At 33.0% G+C, this 17,705-nt stretch overlaps 1 protein-coding gene across 1 annotated transcript; it reads right to left on the minus strand.

Moving 5' to 3' along the window:
* Window positions 1-209: 209 nt before the first annotated feature.
* On the minus strand, window positions 210-3,595 carry LOC126720722 (uncharacterized). Its single transcript, XM_050423491.1, has 3 exons — window positions 3,428-3,595; window positions 1,373-1,648; window positions 210-509 (listed from the first exon to the last, which is right to left on the minus strand). Exons 2-3 carry the CDS (start codon window positions 1,623-1,625, stop codon window positions 475-477), a joined length of 288 nt encoding a protein of 95 aa, XP_050279448.1. The 5' UTR covers window positions 1,626-1,648; window positions 3,428-3,595; the 3' UTR covers window positions 210-474.
* Between the last annotated feature and the right edge of the window lie 14,110 nt (window positions 3,596-17,705).

The raw sequence follows: 17,705 nt of genomic DNA on the forward strand, positions 1-17,705 counted from the left end.
AAATCCAACACCGCGTATTCATCTTAGTTCTTAGTTTTAGGTTCAACATCAACAAACCACATGCCTCCTTTTTTAGGCTTGGAGCTGTGTAATACAGAACACAAAGCACTATTTCTTCCCAATGCTCTGTCCGCCCTTGAACATAATAATGCAACAAATGACATATAAATCCGCAAAATATTTTACCATAAAGAAGGAGAAGAAAAGGATAGCCAACAGAAATAAATTATCTTTTCCTAAATACACCAAGAAATCAATTCCTCATAACAATGAACCTGTAATTCAATTTTCCAAAATTCTGAATAAAAAGCCAAGCTAAGAACATACACAAAATTTGTGCAACATGCATGTAACTTTGCTAAGACCAATTTTTTAGCACTAAAAACTTATTTAGCTTTCTTTATAGGTTACAGCCTTGGTATACATATCATTAAGGATGATCTAGACAGGGACTCCGGTAATGCAATCCTGGCTCTACTTGTCAAACTCCCATATGACACCTCCATCCTCTGCAATAGAAGAGCAAAGGTACATTGCCATTAAGCACCATCCCGGAGCACAAAAGTATGATAGGATAATCATAAAGACTTTCAACAATATATATATTGGTCGCATCAGCACAACAGTGATTAGATATCTGTAATATTTCCAAAAATGTCCAATATGTTGTGTTTAAGAAACAAAAAACTTAACAGTTTCACAACCACGAGAGGGAATAGCTTCCACTGTTTTGTGAAGAAAGCTACTGTCCAAATTGTATGCCAGCTACACATGCCCGTCAATTTAGTATTAGGCATTATGAATGTTGCAGATCACCATCATCATCATTCTAATAGTCGGAATCTGTGTCTCATTTATTTGTTACAATTCAAAAGAATAGATCGCATTCTTTTATCGAAACAATGTGACAGGATCACACTTTCCGGCATTTTCTTCTTCTTTTTTTCCCTACTTCCTTTACTTCTCAATATTTTAACTTTTAAGTTGGCAGTTATGAGCTACCAAGTGTAGCAATACCACATTGGTTGTGTGTGTCTAGTGTTCACTGTTTATAACCTCAGTCTACAACTACAAAGGTTAGGCCCTTTTGTAGTTGTACTCCGGTTATGTAATGTATTATAAACCCGATTTAAAACACTATTATTACTGTTTTCGTATGTGTTCTAATAAGTATTACTGTTTATTAAAAAAAAAAAAAAACAAGGTGCAGCAATACCATTTTACAAGTCTTCAGTAGATGAGTGTCTACCGCTAGAAATGCAGAAAATAAGTTGTTATGACCTGAAAGTAAATGTGAACAGAACTGGAAGACAAGATAGGTTCAATCCAACATTAAAATGCAGGAATTAAGAATCTAAAATCAAGAGCAAACCTTTAACTTTCTTTTTTATCCAGATCTCCAGCAGCATCCCAGCACCAATTCCACCAGCAATACATGACCCATAGAAGGCAATAGCAGATGGTAGGGATCTTCGAGGAAGGAAGTAGCACTCTGGAATCTGCCTAATCTTTTTTGGGAGCCGCTTCTTTATAACAGGCTTAGCACCAGGGTCCTTCTGCATGTCACCACCAACAGCTTTCCAGTCAACCCCCTTGAATGGGTCTTTTGTCTCCTCGGTGGCCATAACTAGTTTCCTTTACCACTAATCTGCAAACCCAAAGCCATAAAGTGTATATTAAGTCAAGAAACTGAACGAGTCAGAAACTCAATAGAAAGAACCAGATATTATGACAGTGACAAAGTTAACACACAAATGGCTAGTTTGCATATGTTGAGGAATTTATAATCAAATTTACTTTTAAAAAAAAAAATTTAAGAATGAAAATATAATTTGATTTACTTTTTTCCTTTTTACCAAAAGAAGCTACCCTGTAAAATTAATCTCCCAATAACTTGCATCACAATAAAAACATAGCATGCCAACCCACAAAATCAGTCAAACCAAATTAATACAGAATAAACACTTGCTTATGGAATGCAAAAGATAAACTGCCAATTTGAAATGTACAAAGGCTCATGCTTGAAAACACTCAAAACAGAGAGACACCCCTCAAGAATAGAGGAAAAAAAATAAGGGGGGGGGGGGGGGAGGGATAAACATCTGATAAAAAAAAATGTTTAGATAAAACTGCCATTAATTTTGGTGACTTAAGATGTGGAAGACAAATCCAATTTTGCTAATCATCATAACATTTCATCACTAATTACCCTCAACTGATTTAGATAAGCAGACAGACAAAAATATCAAAAACCACATAGCAATCGATTGGAGGCTTTATAATTAGATATCCCAGTTAGGACACCTCAAGTCCAATACATACCACCTGTGGCCCCTTTTAGGGGCTGTTCTCAAGATTTTTCTTCCACATGTGTACAAAAAGAACTTTCTATAAACTTTAAAGTTATATAATGGCATAGGGACTAGGGAGTGACTGTTTGTTGATATACTATATTGCCACTATACTGAAAAAGGCAAGCTTGGCGTGAGGTATTTGTGCAATTATATTTGGCTTTTGAAAGACTGTAGGTTAATGGCCCCAGGATACCAAAAGGAAACTTTACATAAAGAAACAGTTTGACAGAATTGATGCAGCGAGTACAACCAAAATTATTTCATATATTTTCCCACATTTCATTTTTGAAAAAATGAAATTTGAACTAGATTTCTTTTTTCAATTTGGAATTTTGGCTTTAATGTTGTTCAAAATTTCATGAGATGATTTTAAGGGATGTAATTGTGGGTTAATGAAATCATTGGAGACTTTTAAAAAGAGGCTCTAGGAATGGTTTGAGGCAGTAGAATTTGAATAAAGTTTTATATTAGAGATGTTTCTCTAAGCCTGGTGGTGATTTCAGCACCCAAGAATGGCTAAACGTGGTCCTCAACTAAATTCATTACCAAAAGCCAGCTCAAATTGCACCCAATTCAAGCAAATAGAAAATTAGAAATTGAAAAAGAACCATATTTTATTTTTCCCACATTTTCTAAGTTAAAAGATAAGATTTTTAATCATTTGAAATCTAAGAAAATGTGTGATTTCCTACATATCTGGAAACTCAAAACATAAACCTAGGTCCCATCCATTTACTTTCATCTAGTACTTTCTAGGAAACCCAACACTAAAAAGAGCTAACTTCATTTAGTTACCTCAAAATCCCACATTTTTTTTCTAAAGAACCAAAGGGAATTCCAGTAGAGCATTTCATCAAACACTTTATGTGCATTCACACAATACATGTGAATCACATAAAGACAGAAGCATATTTGAATTCAAAATAAACCCAGTTGGCTCCTTCACGGCTCTTCCAAAAAAACACAGCACAATCAAATATTCACGCAAACATTAAATGTATAGTGTGGAGAAAGAGCATCAGAGAAATATATATCATATCAGTATTAGATTTTGAAAAAGAGAGAATAAATACTTGAAATTGGGTTAGATTGGGATGATGGAGGTTGGAGAGGCCGGCGGCGTGGTCGGTGGGTCAGTGGCCGGTGGCCGGTGGCAGTTGATGCTTGATTCTCTCTCGGTCTCTCTATCTCACTATCCCTGTCTCTCTTGTCTGTCTCTCTTTTTTTTCTTTTTTTTTTTTAATTTGGAATTAGGTCAAACGGCTTATTTTTCCTTGTTGGGCTGGTTCCTGGGCTGGTATGTTCTTGGAGGAGAGGGGGGCCTTTGGGCCCCAAGTATGATTTTAATACCCAATTTACCTACTTTTTTATTTGGGTCGGGGGCCCTAAGTGGACATATGTTTAATTTTTAAAGGTGTTGTATTTAAGTTTCGTCTCTTTTATATATATATATATATATATATATATATAGTTACATTGGAGATAGAGAATTCGAAACATAAATGTGAATTAAGTTACAAAAATATTGTCTTGTGAATATCAATTTCATATAAGTTTTGTTATTATTTTCTAAAGATAAGCAATTGTGCTTTTAACCTTGCAATAGCATTGCTATTTTACAAGGAAAAAAAAATATCTATCTATGTTTGTTTTTCTGTATAATAAAAAATAAAAAATAAAATCTCCAATTTTAAGTATTTGGTGCAACTGAAAATGTTGGCCAATTTGAAAATAATTTCAAGTTGATTATACAATTTAGGGCATTTTGGCATAAGTCATACATGTATTTTTAGTCCAAATATTTAATACCTCAAACAAAACAAAGTAACTTACCCTCTTTAAACACCCACTAACCCATTGACCCACCTACTCTCGATGACCCATCCCTTTCATCATTGCCTGCATCCACCACCTCACAATCCACACCTCAAGATTGTTACACACAATCCAAAATCTTAAACTTTGTCTATTTCTTTATTTCAACAATTGTTGACATTTGAACAATTAGTATCGATTATCGTTGTACACTATAAAATTGTAGAACTTTGAGTTAGCTTTGCAGCCTAACTTGAATCACCGCAATCCAATATATGAGCTAAAAGCTATGCCCAATATACTATGACGTGGGCAAAAAAAATATTAATTCCGAATTTTGACATTTTTTTAAAAATCTTTTTCCTCCAATTGACTTATTTCCTTAATTGATTAGGCTTCTCCACATCTTGTTAGTCTTTGAGTTTGAGTTGGGCTCAACCTACTTGAGTGATAGTCCATCCTTATCCCTTAGATAAAATCCATTGGCATGTAAAGCCTTTATTACCTATAAAACAAAGAAAATTCATAATTAGTCGCAAAATAATATAAAAGTAAGGCTAAATATATAAATATGAGAGTACTTTATTTTATATATTTCATGCTCATCAATTATTGAACATGGAAAAATGTCAAAATGGAGAAGTGAAAAGCGAAAATCAACTTGAAAGAAGGAGAATAAGAAGAAGCACAGGGAAGTCATCAAATTTGCTCTAAGTACATTATTTATCTTCTCTTTTTTTTTTTTTTTTAGGTAGATATGCTTTCCCCCCTCCTCATTTTTCAAATTTGATTTTTGCAAGTGTTATTTTTGTATTTTTTTTTTTAATGAGATTTGGGGTTATGATTGACTGAGTCTAGTGTTAATTGGATTGTTGTGAGATTGGATTTTGGTATTGTGGATTTTGTGTTCCTTTATAGCCTCTCTTAAATAGTCTCTCTTGTCTCTTGAGTTTTAGCGTTTACTCTCATATAGTATCATTTATAGTCTTTCTTAAATAATCTCTTTTATCTATGTAGACTTGAAAAATTAACCATTGCACCCAATGAGCATGATGTTCACAATGTTTAAAACATTATAAAAATAAAAAACATTCATGTTCTTTTTTCTAAGGAAACCAACAATGCTATTGCTAATTTAATTTAGGTCATAGTGCAAAAACACCCCATGAGATTCAAAAAAATAAAAAATAAAAGATTGAAGGAAAAGATAGTGCATAATATTATCGATGTAAAACAGCTATATCAACCTAAAGTACATAGGAAACTTGTGGTGTAAAATCCTCCATCCACACAATATAGTCCGAAAAATTGATTGCTAATCTAGCTAAACTGTGAACAACTTTATTGCTGTCTCTCTTAGTGTGAGAGTATAACAATTTAGAATAACAACATTAAAAAATCTTTGCATCTTGGATCAGGACATCAAAGGAGGCTAGACTCCTTGTCTCGATAGCCAAGGCTTTCATAGTAATATTAGAATCTCCTTCCACAATAACTCGATCTAAACCAATCTCCAAACCAAGTTCAAGTGCTTGGGCTGCTGCTAGAGCTTCAATATCCACAACTTTGTATGATTGAGGGACCTGTTGTAATAGAGATGCAATAACCAAACCATTAGAGTTGCGTACAACCACTCCAATACCAGACTTGTTAACATTGGCAAAGGTGGCACCATCAAAATTAACTTTTAGCAAGTTAGTGGGGGAGGGCACCAATGGACAAGGGACTAAGGAGGCTGAGGTTACGGGGCGAGTAGCACTACTCTGTGTTCTTCATATCGGTCCCTAGCCACATGTGTAATTCGATTAACACTACAGCTTGGAAGGTGTAAACGAGATTGATTTCTCTGATTCCAAATCGACCACACTATCATGGCAAATAATTCCGGGTTTTTATTGTGTTGCATATCCCAAGAGATAATGGCTCTAAAATCCAAAAATTGGGTTCGGTGTCAAAAGTCCCAAAATTCAGAGGCATCCCACACGGTGTCAAGCTTTTGACAAGTTTGTAGAGCATGCAAAGAAGACTTCGGTGCAGCTAACAACAATTGCAGTGGAGATTGTTTTTAACTGTTCGACAAACCAATTTCTGTTTCGTGGGCAAAAAGTTTCTACAAGCTCACCAAATTAAATTTTTGACTTTATTTGGAGAGTTTAAAGACCAAATACCATTCCAAACTTCTCCATCTTGGTTCGGAGCTTCATCCATTTGATCCCAGTATGTCACTTCTTTCAAGAACCTCTATCCGATTTACATGAGTAGTTTCCATCTTACGAGTAAGACCAAAATAGATAATCAGCTGAAGTTGTGGCTGTTAGAGGGATTTTCTTTATGATCTCCGCTTCCTAAGGTAAAAAAATTCCCTCAATCGTATCCATATCCCATTAGGGATGGCAATGGGGCGGGGCGGGGCCGAAGGATGAGATCTTCGCCCCCGCCCCGTATGGATTTTTCTTGCCCCATCCCCGCCCCGCCCCGCATGACGGGGAAAATTTCTTACCCCATCCCCGCCCCTTAAGGCCCCACAAAGACCCGCGAAGCCCCGCCCTACACCTAAAACTTTATTTCTTGTTAATTTTCCCTACAACTATTATCATTTTTTCAAATAAAATGACATGTTTCAATAATAAAAATATACTTGAAATTAAAAATAAATTTATCCTATCAAATCAAACTAATTTTTAGCAAAAACTAAATAATATTATCTAAATGTTTAACAAGACAATATCACAACAAAAATCTCATAACATGATAAAATAAAATTTTAACAAGCTTAAAGAAAAAGTGTTGTTAAGCAGCCAAATACCCACACAAAATTACAAAAACAATGACACAGACACATATTTAGAGCCACAGACCCGTAACTCATTAAAAAAAATTATATTATGTTCATGATGAAAAGTAAGTTGAGAAAGACCGTATGAATCATGAATGAAATCATCAATTCAATAGTATATAAATTTGTTTCCAATAAAGACAAAAAAAAAAAAAAAAAAGGTTAAAATCGGTACCTTATTTCCAACTTTGCTAGAGAGAAAAAAGAGGTGGAGCCACGTTAGGTAGAATAAAATAAGCTGATGATATTTTTGTTTAAATAGTAGGGTTTTAGGGTACAATAAAATTACAATTTAACCCTTATTAATGCGGGGCAGGGCGGGGCGGGGTGGGGCGGGGTGGGTCTAAAAAGTGTAAACCCATCCCCGCCCCGCCCCGTGGTGTGGGTCTAAAATCTCGCCCCATCCCCGCCCCACCACCTTTGCGGGGCGGGGAAAACCCGCACGGGGCGAAGCGGGGAGGGGCGGGTCAAGCGGGGCGGGGAAAAATTGCCATCCCTATATCCCATTGTCGAGTAGAAGCATCGATGAGGCAAGTCACTGTTGCTTCCTCCATAGTCTCCAAGACTAGTGTGATTACCTGAGTAAGATGTATAATAGGTAACCAATGGTCTTACCATATTTTTACTAATTTCCCATCTCCTGTATGCCACAAGAACCCTATGTATAACATCTCTGCCTTTTAAGATGCTCTTCCATACTTATGAACCCAAAGTTGATTCTTTTGCCTTTATAATAGAGCAAGGGGAAAGAAACGAGCTTTGAATACATGATAGAAGAGGTAGTCAGTGCTATGTAACTACCTCTGAGTTTGTTTTGCTAAGAATGAGTCATTGAAGAGGGTCAAATCTCTGAAGCAGCTCATGCCGCCTACCATCTTGGACTCTGTCGACTCATCCCAACAAAGCTAGTGAATTTTCCTCTTGTCACCACGTTGTCCCCATCAAAACTTTTTTATTAGAACCTCAATTTCTTGGCATAGTACTGGGGGTTTGAAACATCTCATAGCATATGTGTTAGTATTGCCTGGATGATTGATTTGATTAGAACCTCTCACCTTGCTTAAGATAACAGTTTGCTTTCTCAACCTTGCAATTTCTTCTGAACTCTTTCCTTAATATTGTTGAAGCTTGATTTTTTAAGATCTTAAAAAAATTTATGATTTTTTTTACCCTCAATAAAATTTGTGACCACCCTAAATTTTTTTAGACCCAAAATAATTAAACTTTGGACAAAGTTTGGTAACAAACTTAGTTGTAGATTAAGGCTACAACTCCACTCAATATTTTTTTTTGAAAGCGAATTTTGATAAATCTACCATTAGATTATTTTTTTTCTTATATCCTCCGTGCTTGAAAAATTTCAAGAAAATCAAAGATTAATAGCTATATTATTATTAATCAAATGTTTAAATTTTAAGTTTTTGTAGTAAAAAATTATACATAAAAAAAATAAATTTATGGATCAAATAGTAAATAATATCTGATTAATATGAAATTTGGCATATATTTAAGAACATAAAAAAACATACAATTCAAAAGTTAGATTTTAAAAATATATAGCCATGCTAATTTGCTTAGTGAGAGTTGTAGCATTAGGATAAAACTAAGTTTGTAGCCAAACTTTTTTCTTAAAGGAATTTTAGTTCCCTTAACAATATATTTGACCCTTACGGACAAAAAGAAAAAGCCAAGAAAATTTTTATTTAGTTAAAATTTTGAATGAGATGTAGCTTATAACATTAATAATGAGATTATTATGCAAAGATTTCAAAATAAAAAATAAAAAATAAAAAAAATAAAAAAAACTTATAAAAGAAAATTGTAAGACTTTATGTCTTTTTGTGTTTTTTTATTTGTATTTTTTTGGTCATCAATATATGAAGTTCTATTCTTATTAGATTTGTATAATGACCACCTTAAAAACAATTTCTAGAATCGCAAAAAACTGTGCGTAGTTATCAAATTTCATATTCAAACAAAAAAAAAAAAAGAAATTCAAAAATTATATTATGTTAAACTTTTTTATGCAATGTACAATTTATCGACTAGTTATTTAATACAACCCATTCACACTAAATACTTATTTAATTAATGTGTAATTCATTACATAATTCATTTATGGAATATAATTAATTCCAAAATTTGACAAAAAATAAGTTAAGATATTCCCTGTCTTATCCAAAGTGCATTCATTGAACATTTATACAATCACATTTAGATTGAATTCATTTTTAATGAAGTGATATTAAACATTAACAAAAAAAAAAAAAAAATTCAAGTTTTCGATTTGACAGCATATCAAAAGTCTATTTTGATTTGAAAATTGAAGGTGATGTATTATTTTGCTTTCTCTAGACGTAACTTCAAGTACTAAATTGCACAATCTATAATTTGTGGACAAAATTAAACGAGGATATACAATTAAGAGATCAAAATTGAAATTTATTTTAAAAAACAAAATCTATACATAATCAAATGATGATATTTTATATATAGGTTAAATTACAATTTACTCACATGTAATTTGACCAAAATTTAAGTTGTTTATATGTGATTTGAAATTCGACACTTTACCCACCTTGACCGAAATTTAAGTGGTTTACCTATGGTTTGAAATCCCATGATGCAAGTATGCTGCTGGATTCTTTTTTATTTTATTTGATCTTGTATTTTTATGGTTTTTTTTTTTTTTTTTTTTGTGTTTTTGAATAAGAAAGACATAAAAGTGAAGCAAAATTACATATTTAACTATGTTTTTAACAGAAGTGGATTACGGAATTCTAACTGAGCTAACCTCAAATGGATAAAATGTCAAATTTCAAATCACCTCAAGTGAGTACAGTGTCAAATTTCAAACCACATATAGACAATTTAAATTTTGGCCAAACCATATGTGAGTAAGTTGTAATTTGTCATTATATATATATATATATATTTTTTTTTTTTTTTTTGGTTTTGTCACTTTGATTGAAAATTAAGTGGCCTCCCGTGGTTTGAAATCCCATGATGTCAAGTATTCTGCTGGATTCTTTTTGATTTTTATTTGATCTTGTATTTTTATGTATTTTTTGTGTTTTTGGAAGAGAAAGACGTAAAAGTAAAGCAAAATTACATATTTAGCCATATTTTTAATAGAAATGGGTTACGAAACTCTAATTGAGCTAATCTCAAGTGGGTAAAATGTCAAATTTTAAACCATCTCAGGTGGATAAAGTGTCAAATTTCAAACCACATGTAGACAACTTAAATTTTGGCCAAACCTTGTAATTTGTCATATTATATATATATATATATATATATATATAATTGCCTGCATCCACCACTCCATAATCCAAACCTCGAGATTGTGACACACAATCCCAAATCTTAAACTTTGTCTATTTCTTTATTTCAATAATTTTTGACATTCAAACAATTAGTAACGATTATTGTCCTACACTACAAAGTTGTAGTACTTTAAGTTAGCTTTGCAACCTAACTTGAATCACCGCAATCGAATATATGAGCTGAGAGTTATGCCCAATATACTATGACAAGAACAAAACAAAAAAAAAAAAAAACTGAATTTCGACTATTTTTTTTTTAATCTTTTTCCTCCATTTGACTTATTTCCTTAATTGATTAGGCTTCTCCACATCTTGTAAGTCTTTGAGTTTGAGTTGGGTTCAATCTACTTGAGTTAGAGTCCATCCTTATTTCCTAGATAAAACCAATTGGCATGTAAAGCCTTTATTACCTATAAAACAAAGATATGCATAATCAGTCACAAAATAATATAAAAGAAAGGCTAAATATGTAAATATGGGAGTATCTATTTTATATATTTCATGTACATCAATTATTAAACATGGGAAAATGTCAAAATGGAGAATTGGAAAGAAGCACAAGGAAGTCATAAAAATTTGCTCTTAGTACTTTCTTTATTTTCTGATTTTCTCCCTTTAGGTAGATATGCTTTCCCCCTCCTCATTTTTCAAATTTGATTTTTGCAAGTGTTATTTTTGTTATTTTTTTTAAAATGAGATTTGGGTTTATGATTGATTGAGTCTAGTGTTAATTGAATTGTTGTGAGGTTGGATTTTGGTATTGTGGATTTTGTGTTCCTTTATAGCCTCTCTTAAATAGTCTCTCTTGGCTTTTGAGTTTTAGAGTTTACTCTCATACAGTATCATTCATAGTCTCTCTTAAATAATCTCTTTTATCAATATATACATGAAAAATTAATTACTGCACCTAATGAGCATGACATTCACAATGTTTAAAACATTATAAAAATCAATAACATTTTTTTTGGAAGGAAACCAACAATGATATTGCTAATTTAATTTAGGTCATAATGCAAAAACACCCCATGAGATTCAATGTTTTTATTTTAGGGAAAAGATAGTGTAGAATATTATTGATGCAAAACGGCTATATCAGCCTAAAGTGCGTAGGAAACTTGTGATGAAAAATCCTCCATCCACACAATACAGTCCAGAAAATTGACTACTATTCTAGCAAGATTGTGGCAACTTTATTGTCATCTCTCTTAGTGTGAGAGTAAAGCAATTTAGAATAACAACTAGAAAAAATCTTTGCATCTTGGATTAGTACATCAAAGGATACTAAACTCCTTGTCTCGGTAGCCAAGGCTTTGATAGTAACATCAGAATCCCCTTCCACAATAACTCGATCTAAACCAATCTCCAAACCAAGTTCAAGTGCTCGAGCTGTTGCCAGAGATTCAATCTCCACAGCTTTGTATGCTTGAGGGAGTTGTTGTGCTAGAGATGCAATAACCAAACCATGAGAGTTGCGTACAACCACTCCAATACCTGACTTGTTCACATTGGCAAAGGTGTCACCATCAAATTAACTTTTAGTGGGTCAGGTGGGGGAGGGCAACAGTGGACATGGGATTGGGGAGGTTGGATATATCTAACCTTTAGGGTTAGGTGATTTTGTTGAACAATGAAAAAGAAAACAACTATGTTGAAATAAAAAAAGAAAAGAAAATATATTGCATGATGGATAGTGGTGGAATAGATGGAGACTACTAACTTAAGGTGTATACTTATATAGATGGTGGCTACTGACTTTAAAGTTTGTACTCTATTTATTTATTTAGGACACATAGGGTTTATGGGTTTATGGGTTTGTACAACTTCTCACTCCATAAACTCTCTGGTTGATTGAACATTCAGGTCTTTAGTAATAACCCGCGGTATTTATGAAAGAATACCAGAAGATAGGCTCAAGTTTGAGGAGGATAACATCTCCTTGTAGTAATTAGTTACGACTGCAGTAATGCCTGTGTTAATCATGCATTGGTCCCAGGCATCTTTGACTTTCAAAATCAATTTTTTTCGATGTCTATGTTGCATGGTTGTGGAAGTACTTTGTGTTTCTATCTCCCTTGCTTCTCCAAAGAACTCTAGATCTTTGGTACCACATTCTTGCTTCCCATGAGATTCAATTCTTCCTTATAATTCTTTGAGATTTTCAAAATTGTCAAACTGAAATTTGAAATTAACTTTTGTTAGCTCTTATGATAAAAAAAATATCATGTGACCATCATGTGTCATAATCTTTAATTATCAATTGTTTACGCGCACACACACACACACACTTTTGGTTGATCTCATAATATTGTACCACATAATTTATTGAAACCTTGCAATTTTATACATCATGAAACTAATATATAGTTTAATTTAATATTTACACATCATTGTATTCCAAATCTTAGTCCTATCAAAGGGTCCTCTAACATGTTATTCTAGATTCGCACACACTCTAACATGCATCTAGCATTCAACATGACATATCATCCCATTGCAACACATGACATAAGGTCCTACCATTCATCTAATCAGTTCATGCATTATATCTAATTATTTATACACATACACGTGCACACACCTTTGGTTGATCTCATAATATTGTACCACATAAATTTTTTAAGTCTTGCAATTTTACACATCATTAAACTAATATATAGTTTAATTTAATATTTACACATCATTGAATTCTAATTCTTGGTCCCATTAAAGGGTCCTCTAACATGTTATTCTAGACTCGCACTTACTCTAACATGCATCTAACATTTATCATGGCATAAAGTCCTACCATTCATCTAATTAGTTTATGCATTATATCCAAAGGTAGCTACATCAAGAATCAACACATGCATATTCAATCATCAAAGTTTCAAGACATTTAGACAAGTATGTTTAATCACTCAAGCATGACATCAAAACATTCAATCATACTCATCATTCAAAAAAAATGCATGTTCATATTTATATGCATGACTTACCTCACTTATCTCACTGCATCACAACATCTATGCATTAATACATGTTTATGTTCATATGCTTGTTCATGTAATTCTCAAATATGTAAACCCTAATCTTTAATCTAACAATCAAAAGCAAGTAAAGCATGTTATCTTATGATCCTACAGTCTAAGCATGTAAAACTAAGCCAAACAGAAGTTAAACAAGTGATTAAAACTAGCTAAAGCAAATAAAACATGAAGAATCTTAATTTTGGGTTTTTAGGCATAAGCATGCGTGCATATCCCATGTGCATGCGTATGCATGCTATGAGTATGCGTATGCATGCATGAAACGTAAACCCAAAACAACAATGAACAAATAATCAATACGAGAAATTTAATAACCTATCATGCTTATAATATAAAGACTAAACAATCTAAACTAAAACAAATATATTAAAACAATAAAACACAAAAGAAATCAAACAAACAAATAAGAAAATATAAAGTTTAAACCTCTACCTCAACACTAGAACTCTTTAGAGTTTTGATTTGACCGACCCCTTAGTCAATTTAATCAAGAACAAAACCAAAGATTCACAACAATGAGTCATAAATCAACCTTGGGCCTTTGAGTGATATCGTCTTTGGGGAACAAGGGCTCGAGTTGTAAGGGATACAAAATGAGGTGTCTACACACGGCTGTGGAAGTACTTTGTTTTTCTATCTCCCTTGCTCCTCCAAAGAACTCTAGATCTTTGGTTTCACATTCTCAGTTCCATGAGATTCAATTCTTCTTTATAATTCTTTGAGATTTTCATATTCACTAAATTGACATTTGAAATTAACTTTGATTAGCTTTTATGATTGAAAATATAATGTGACCATCATGGCTTATAATCATTTGAAATTAACTTTTGTTGGATTTTGTCAACTCATTCCAACGAAGCCAGTGAATTTTCCTCTTGTCACCATGTTATCTCCACCAAAACTTTTTGATTAGAACCTCACTTTCCTGGCATAGTCCTAGGGGTAGTTTGAAGCATCCCATAGCATATGTTAGGATTGCCTGATGATTAATTTGATTAGAACCTCTCACCCTGCTTGAAATAATAGTTAACTTTCCTAAGATGTAGTTGAAACTTGCTTTTTTTTCCCTTTTTCTTATTAATGAGGGGAGGCCCAAATTTTTTTCATAATGGTTGATCTCTTGAACCCCCATAACTCTTTTAATATGTAGTTTGGTAGCTTCCAGAGTTGATTTATTGAAGATGAGGGTTGTTTTATTTTTATAATTTTTTGGACATAAGAGGACTCATAAGCTAATGGGAGTTTCAAAATATTGCCACACTCTTCTGAATTTGCCCTGCAAAAAAAAAAAAAAAAAAGTCTATCATTTGCCAAAAAAACAAATGTGTTAGTCTAGGCCCCTGTTTGCACAAATAAAATCCCCAGATCTCATCAACTCTAGCCATTTGCTTGATGATGCCATGCAACCCTTTACAACATAGGAGAAAAAGGAAATGAGAAAGAGGGTCTCCTTGCCTTATCCCTCTTGTTGGATAGATCTAGCCTTTGGGTTCTCTATTGACCAGAATAGAATAGGAGACTGTTCTCACACACACCATAATAAGTTTAATCCATATTTCACTGAAACTCATAGTTCTCATAAGATTCTCAAGAAAACTCTATTCAACATGATCATAAGCTTTGCTCATATCTATCTTGAGTGACATGAAACCAAAGCTTCTCAAATTATGCTTTGTCATGTAATGTAGAGTGTTAAAGGCAATAAGAATATTGTCAGTAATTAGGCGGTCTTTGGCAAAAGCAGACTGATGTTCCATGATTATGGAGGGAAAAAAAATTTCAATTTGTTTGCAAGCACTTTTGAAATAATTTTGTACAACACATTACATAGACTAATGATGTGATAATCATAGACATGTAAAGGAAACTTTATTTTAGGGATAAGATTTATGAAAGTGTGGTTTACAAGATAGGATAGAGAACTTGTATTCAGCCAATTCAGTATAAATTAAGTGACATCCTAGACAACAACTTGCCAAAAGTACTGAAAGAACAAAGGTGGCATGCAGTCGAGCCTGGGGCCTTGAGTGTGGGGCCATTTGTTTTAGAGCAACAACAACTTCCCACTCCTACAACTCTTTTTTTTAAGAAGGAATTGGAAAAATTACACTCAATAAAATGAGTAAGAGTAAAATAGTCAAAACCACAACCTGTGCAACAATAGGCCACATCCTAATAAATGAACCTCATAGAATCCTTGTGTATAACTCCTAAAATATAAGTAGTACATCAATTATCTTAATCAATGACCTTGGTGCCAACCTTTTAGTAGCAACAAAATTCTTCCTTTTGCAACCATTTTCAACAATACTAAACCTAATCCTTTTGCGTGTTTAGTTTGGCATGCAAACCTTTTTAAGGATATATCTAACTTTTAGGGTTAGGTGATTTTGTTGAACAATGAAAATGGAGACAGCCATGTTGAAATCAAAAAAGAAAAGAAAAGAAAATATGTTGCACGATGGACAGTGGTTGAATAGATGGAGACTACTGACTGAGGGTTTATATTTACATAGATGGTGGCTATTGACTTTAAAATTTGTACTTTTATTTATTTAGGACATGTAGGGTTTATGAGTTTGTACAACTTCTTACTTCATAAACCCTCTAGTTGATTAAACATTCAAGTCTTTACTAATTACGCACGGTATTTGCGAAAGAATGCCAGTAGATAGGCTCGAGTTGAAGAGGAGAACATCTCTTTGTAGTAATCAGTTAGGACTACTGCAATGCCTATGTTGATTATGCCACTAGTCCCAAGCATCTTTGACTCCCAAAATCAATTTTTTTCGATGTCTGTGTTACATGGCTGTGGAAGTAGTTTGTATTTCTATCTCCCTTGCTTCTCCAATTAACTTTAGATCTTTTGGTTCCACACTCTTGCTTCCATGAGATTCAATTAGTCCTTATAATTCCTTGAGATTTTCATATTTGCCAAACTGACATTTGAAATTAAAGGTCCATTTGGATACCGCTTATTTTGTTGAAAACTGAAAACACTGTAGCAAAATAATTTTTAAATGTGTGAATAGTGCCGTAGGACCCATTTTTAATGAATGTTTTGATGAAAAAAGAAGGTTGTTGGTCCCGTAAACAATGCATGAGACCCATTAGAAAGTACCACAGCCACAGAACATGCTTTAAAAAAAAAAAAAAAAAAAAAAAAAAAAAAAAAAAACGCAGACGCATGCGTTATAATCTAAATCCAAATGGGTACTAACTTTTGTTAGTTCTTATGATTGAAAATATCATGTGACCATCATGTGTCATAATCTTGTGACCATTAATTGTTTATACACACACACACACACACATACTTTTGGTTGATTTCATAATATTGTACCACATAAATTTTTGAAGCCTTGCAATTTTACACATCATTAAACTAATATATAGTTTAATTTAATATTTACACATCATTGTGTTTCAAATCTTAGTCCCATTGAAGGGTTCTCTAATATGTTATTCTAGACTTCCACACACTCTAACATGCATTTAGCATTCAACATGACATATCATCCCATTGCAACACATGGCATGAGGTCCTACCATTCATCTAATCAGTTCATGCATTATATCTAAAGATAGTAACATCAAGAATCAACATATGCATATTCAATCATCAAAGTATCAAGATATTTAGATAAGCATGTTCAATCACTCAAGCATGACATCAGAACATTCAATCATACTCATTATTCAAACAAATGTATGTTCATGTTTATATGCATGACTTACTTCATTGCATCACAACACCTATGCATTAATGCATGTTTATGTTCATATGCATGTTCGTGTGATTCTCAAAGATGTAAACCCTAATCTTTAATCTAATAATCAAAAGCAAGTAAAGCATGTTATCTTATTGATCCTATGGTCTAAGCATGTAAAAACTAAGTCAAACAGAAGTTAAACAAGTGATTAAAACTAGTTAGAGCAAATAAAATATGAAGAACCTTAATTCTGGGTTTCTAGGCACGAGCATGCGTTTGCATGCATGGGGTATGCATCTGCATCCCATGTGCATACGTACGCATGCTACAAGTATGCATATGCATGCATGAAGCATGCACACACACACACACACACACCTAAAAACACAAACCCAAAACAACAAAGAACCAATAATCAATACGAGAAATCTAATAACCTATCATGCTTATAATATAAAGACTAAACAACCTAAACTAAAAACAGATATATTAAAACAATAAAACACAAAAAAAAGTAAACAAACAACACAAACAAGAAAATATAAAGCTTAAACCACTACCTCAACACTAAAACTCTTTAGAGTTTGATTTGACCGACCCTTTAGTCAATTTAATCAAAAACAAAATCAAGAAGA

Source organism: Quercus robur, chromosome 4 (genome assembly GCF_932294415.1).
Source record: "Quercus robur chromosome 4, dhQueRobu3.1, whole genome shotgun sequence".
NCBI lineage: Eukaryota > Viridiplantae > Streptophyta > Magnoliopsida > Fagales > Fagaceae > Quercus > Quercus robur.

Coding starts and splice junctions, on each gene's coding strand:
- LOC126720722 (XM_050423491.1), bottom strand. CDS start 1,625: ATGGCCACCGAGGAGACAAAAGACCCATTCAAGGGGGTTGACTGGAAA. Junction 510..1,372: donor GATAAAAAAGAAAGTTAAAG/GTTTGCTCTTGA, acceptor CTTCTATTGCAG/AGGATGGAGGTGTCATATGG.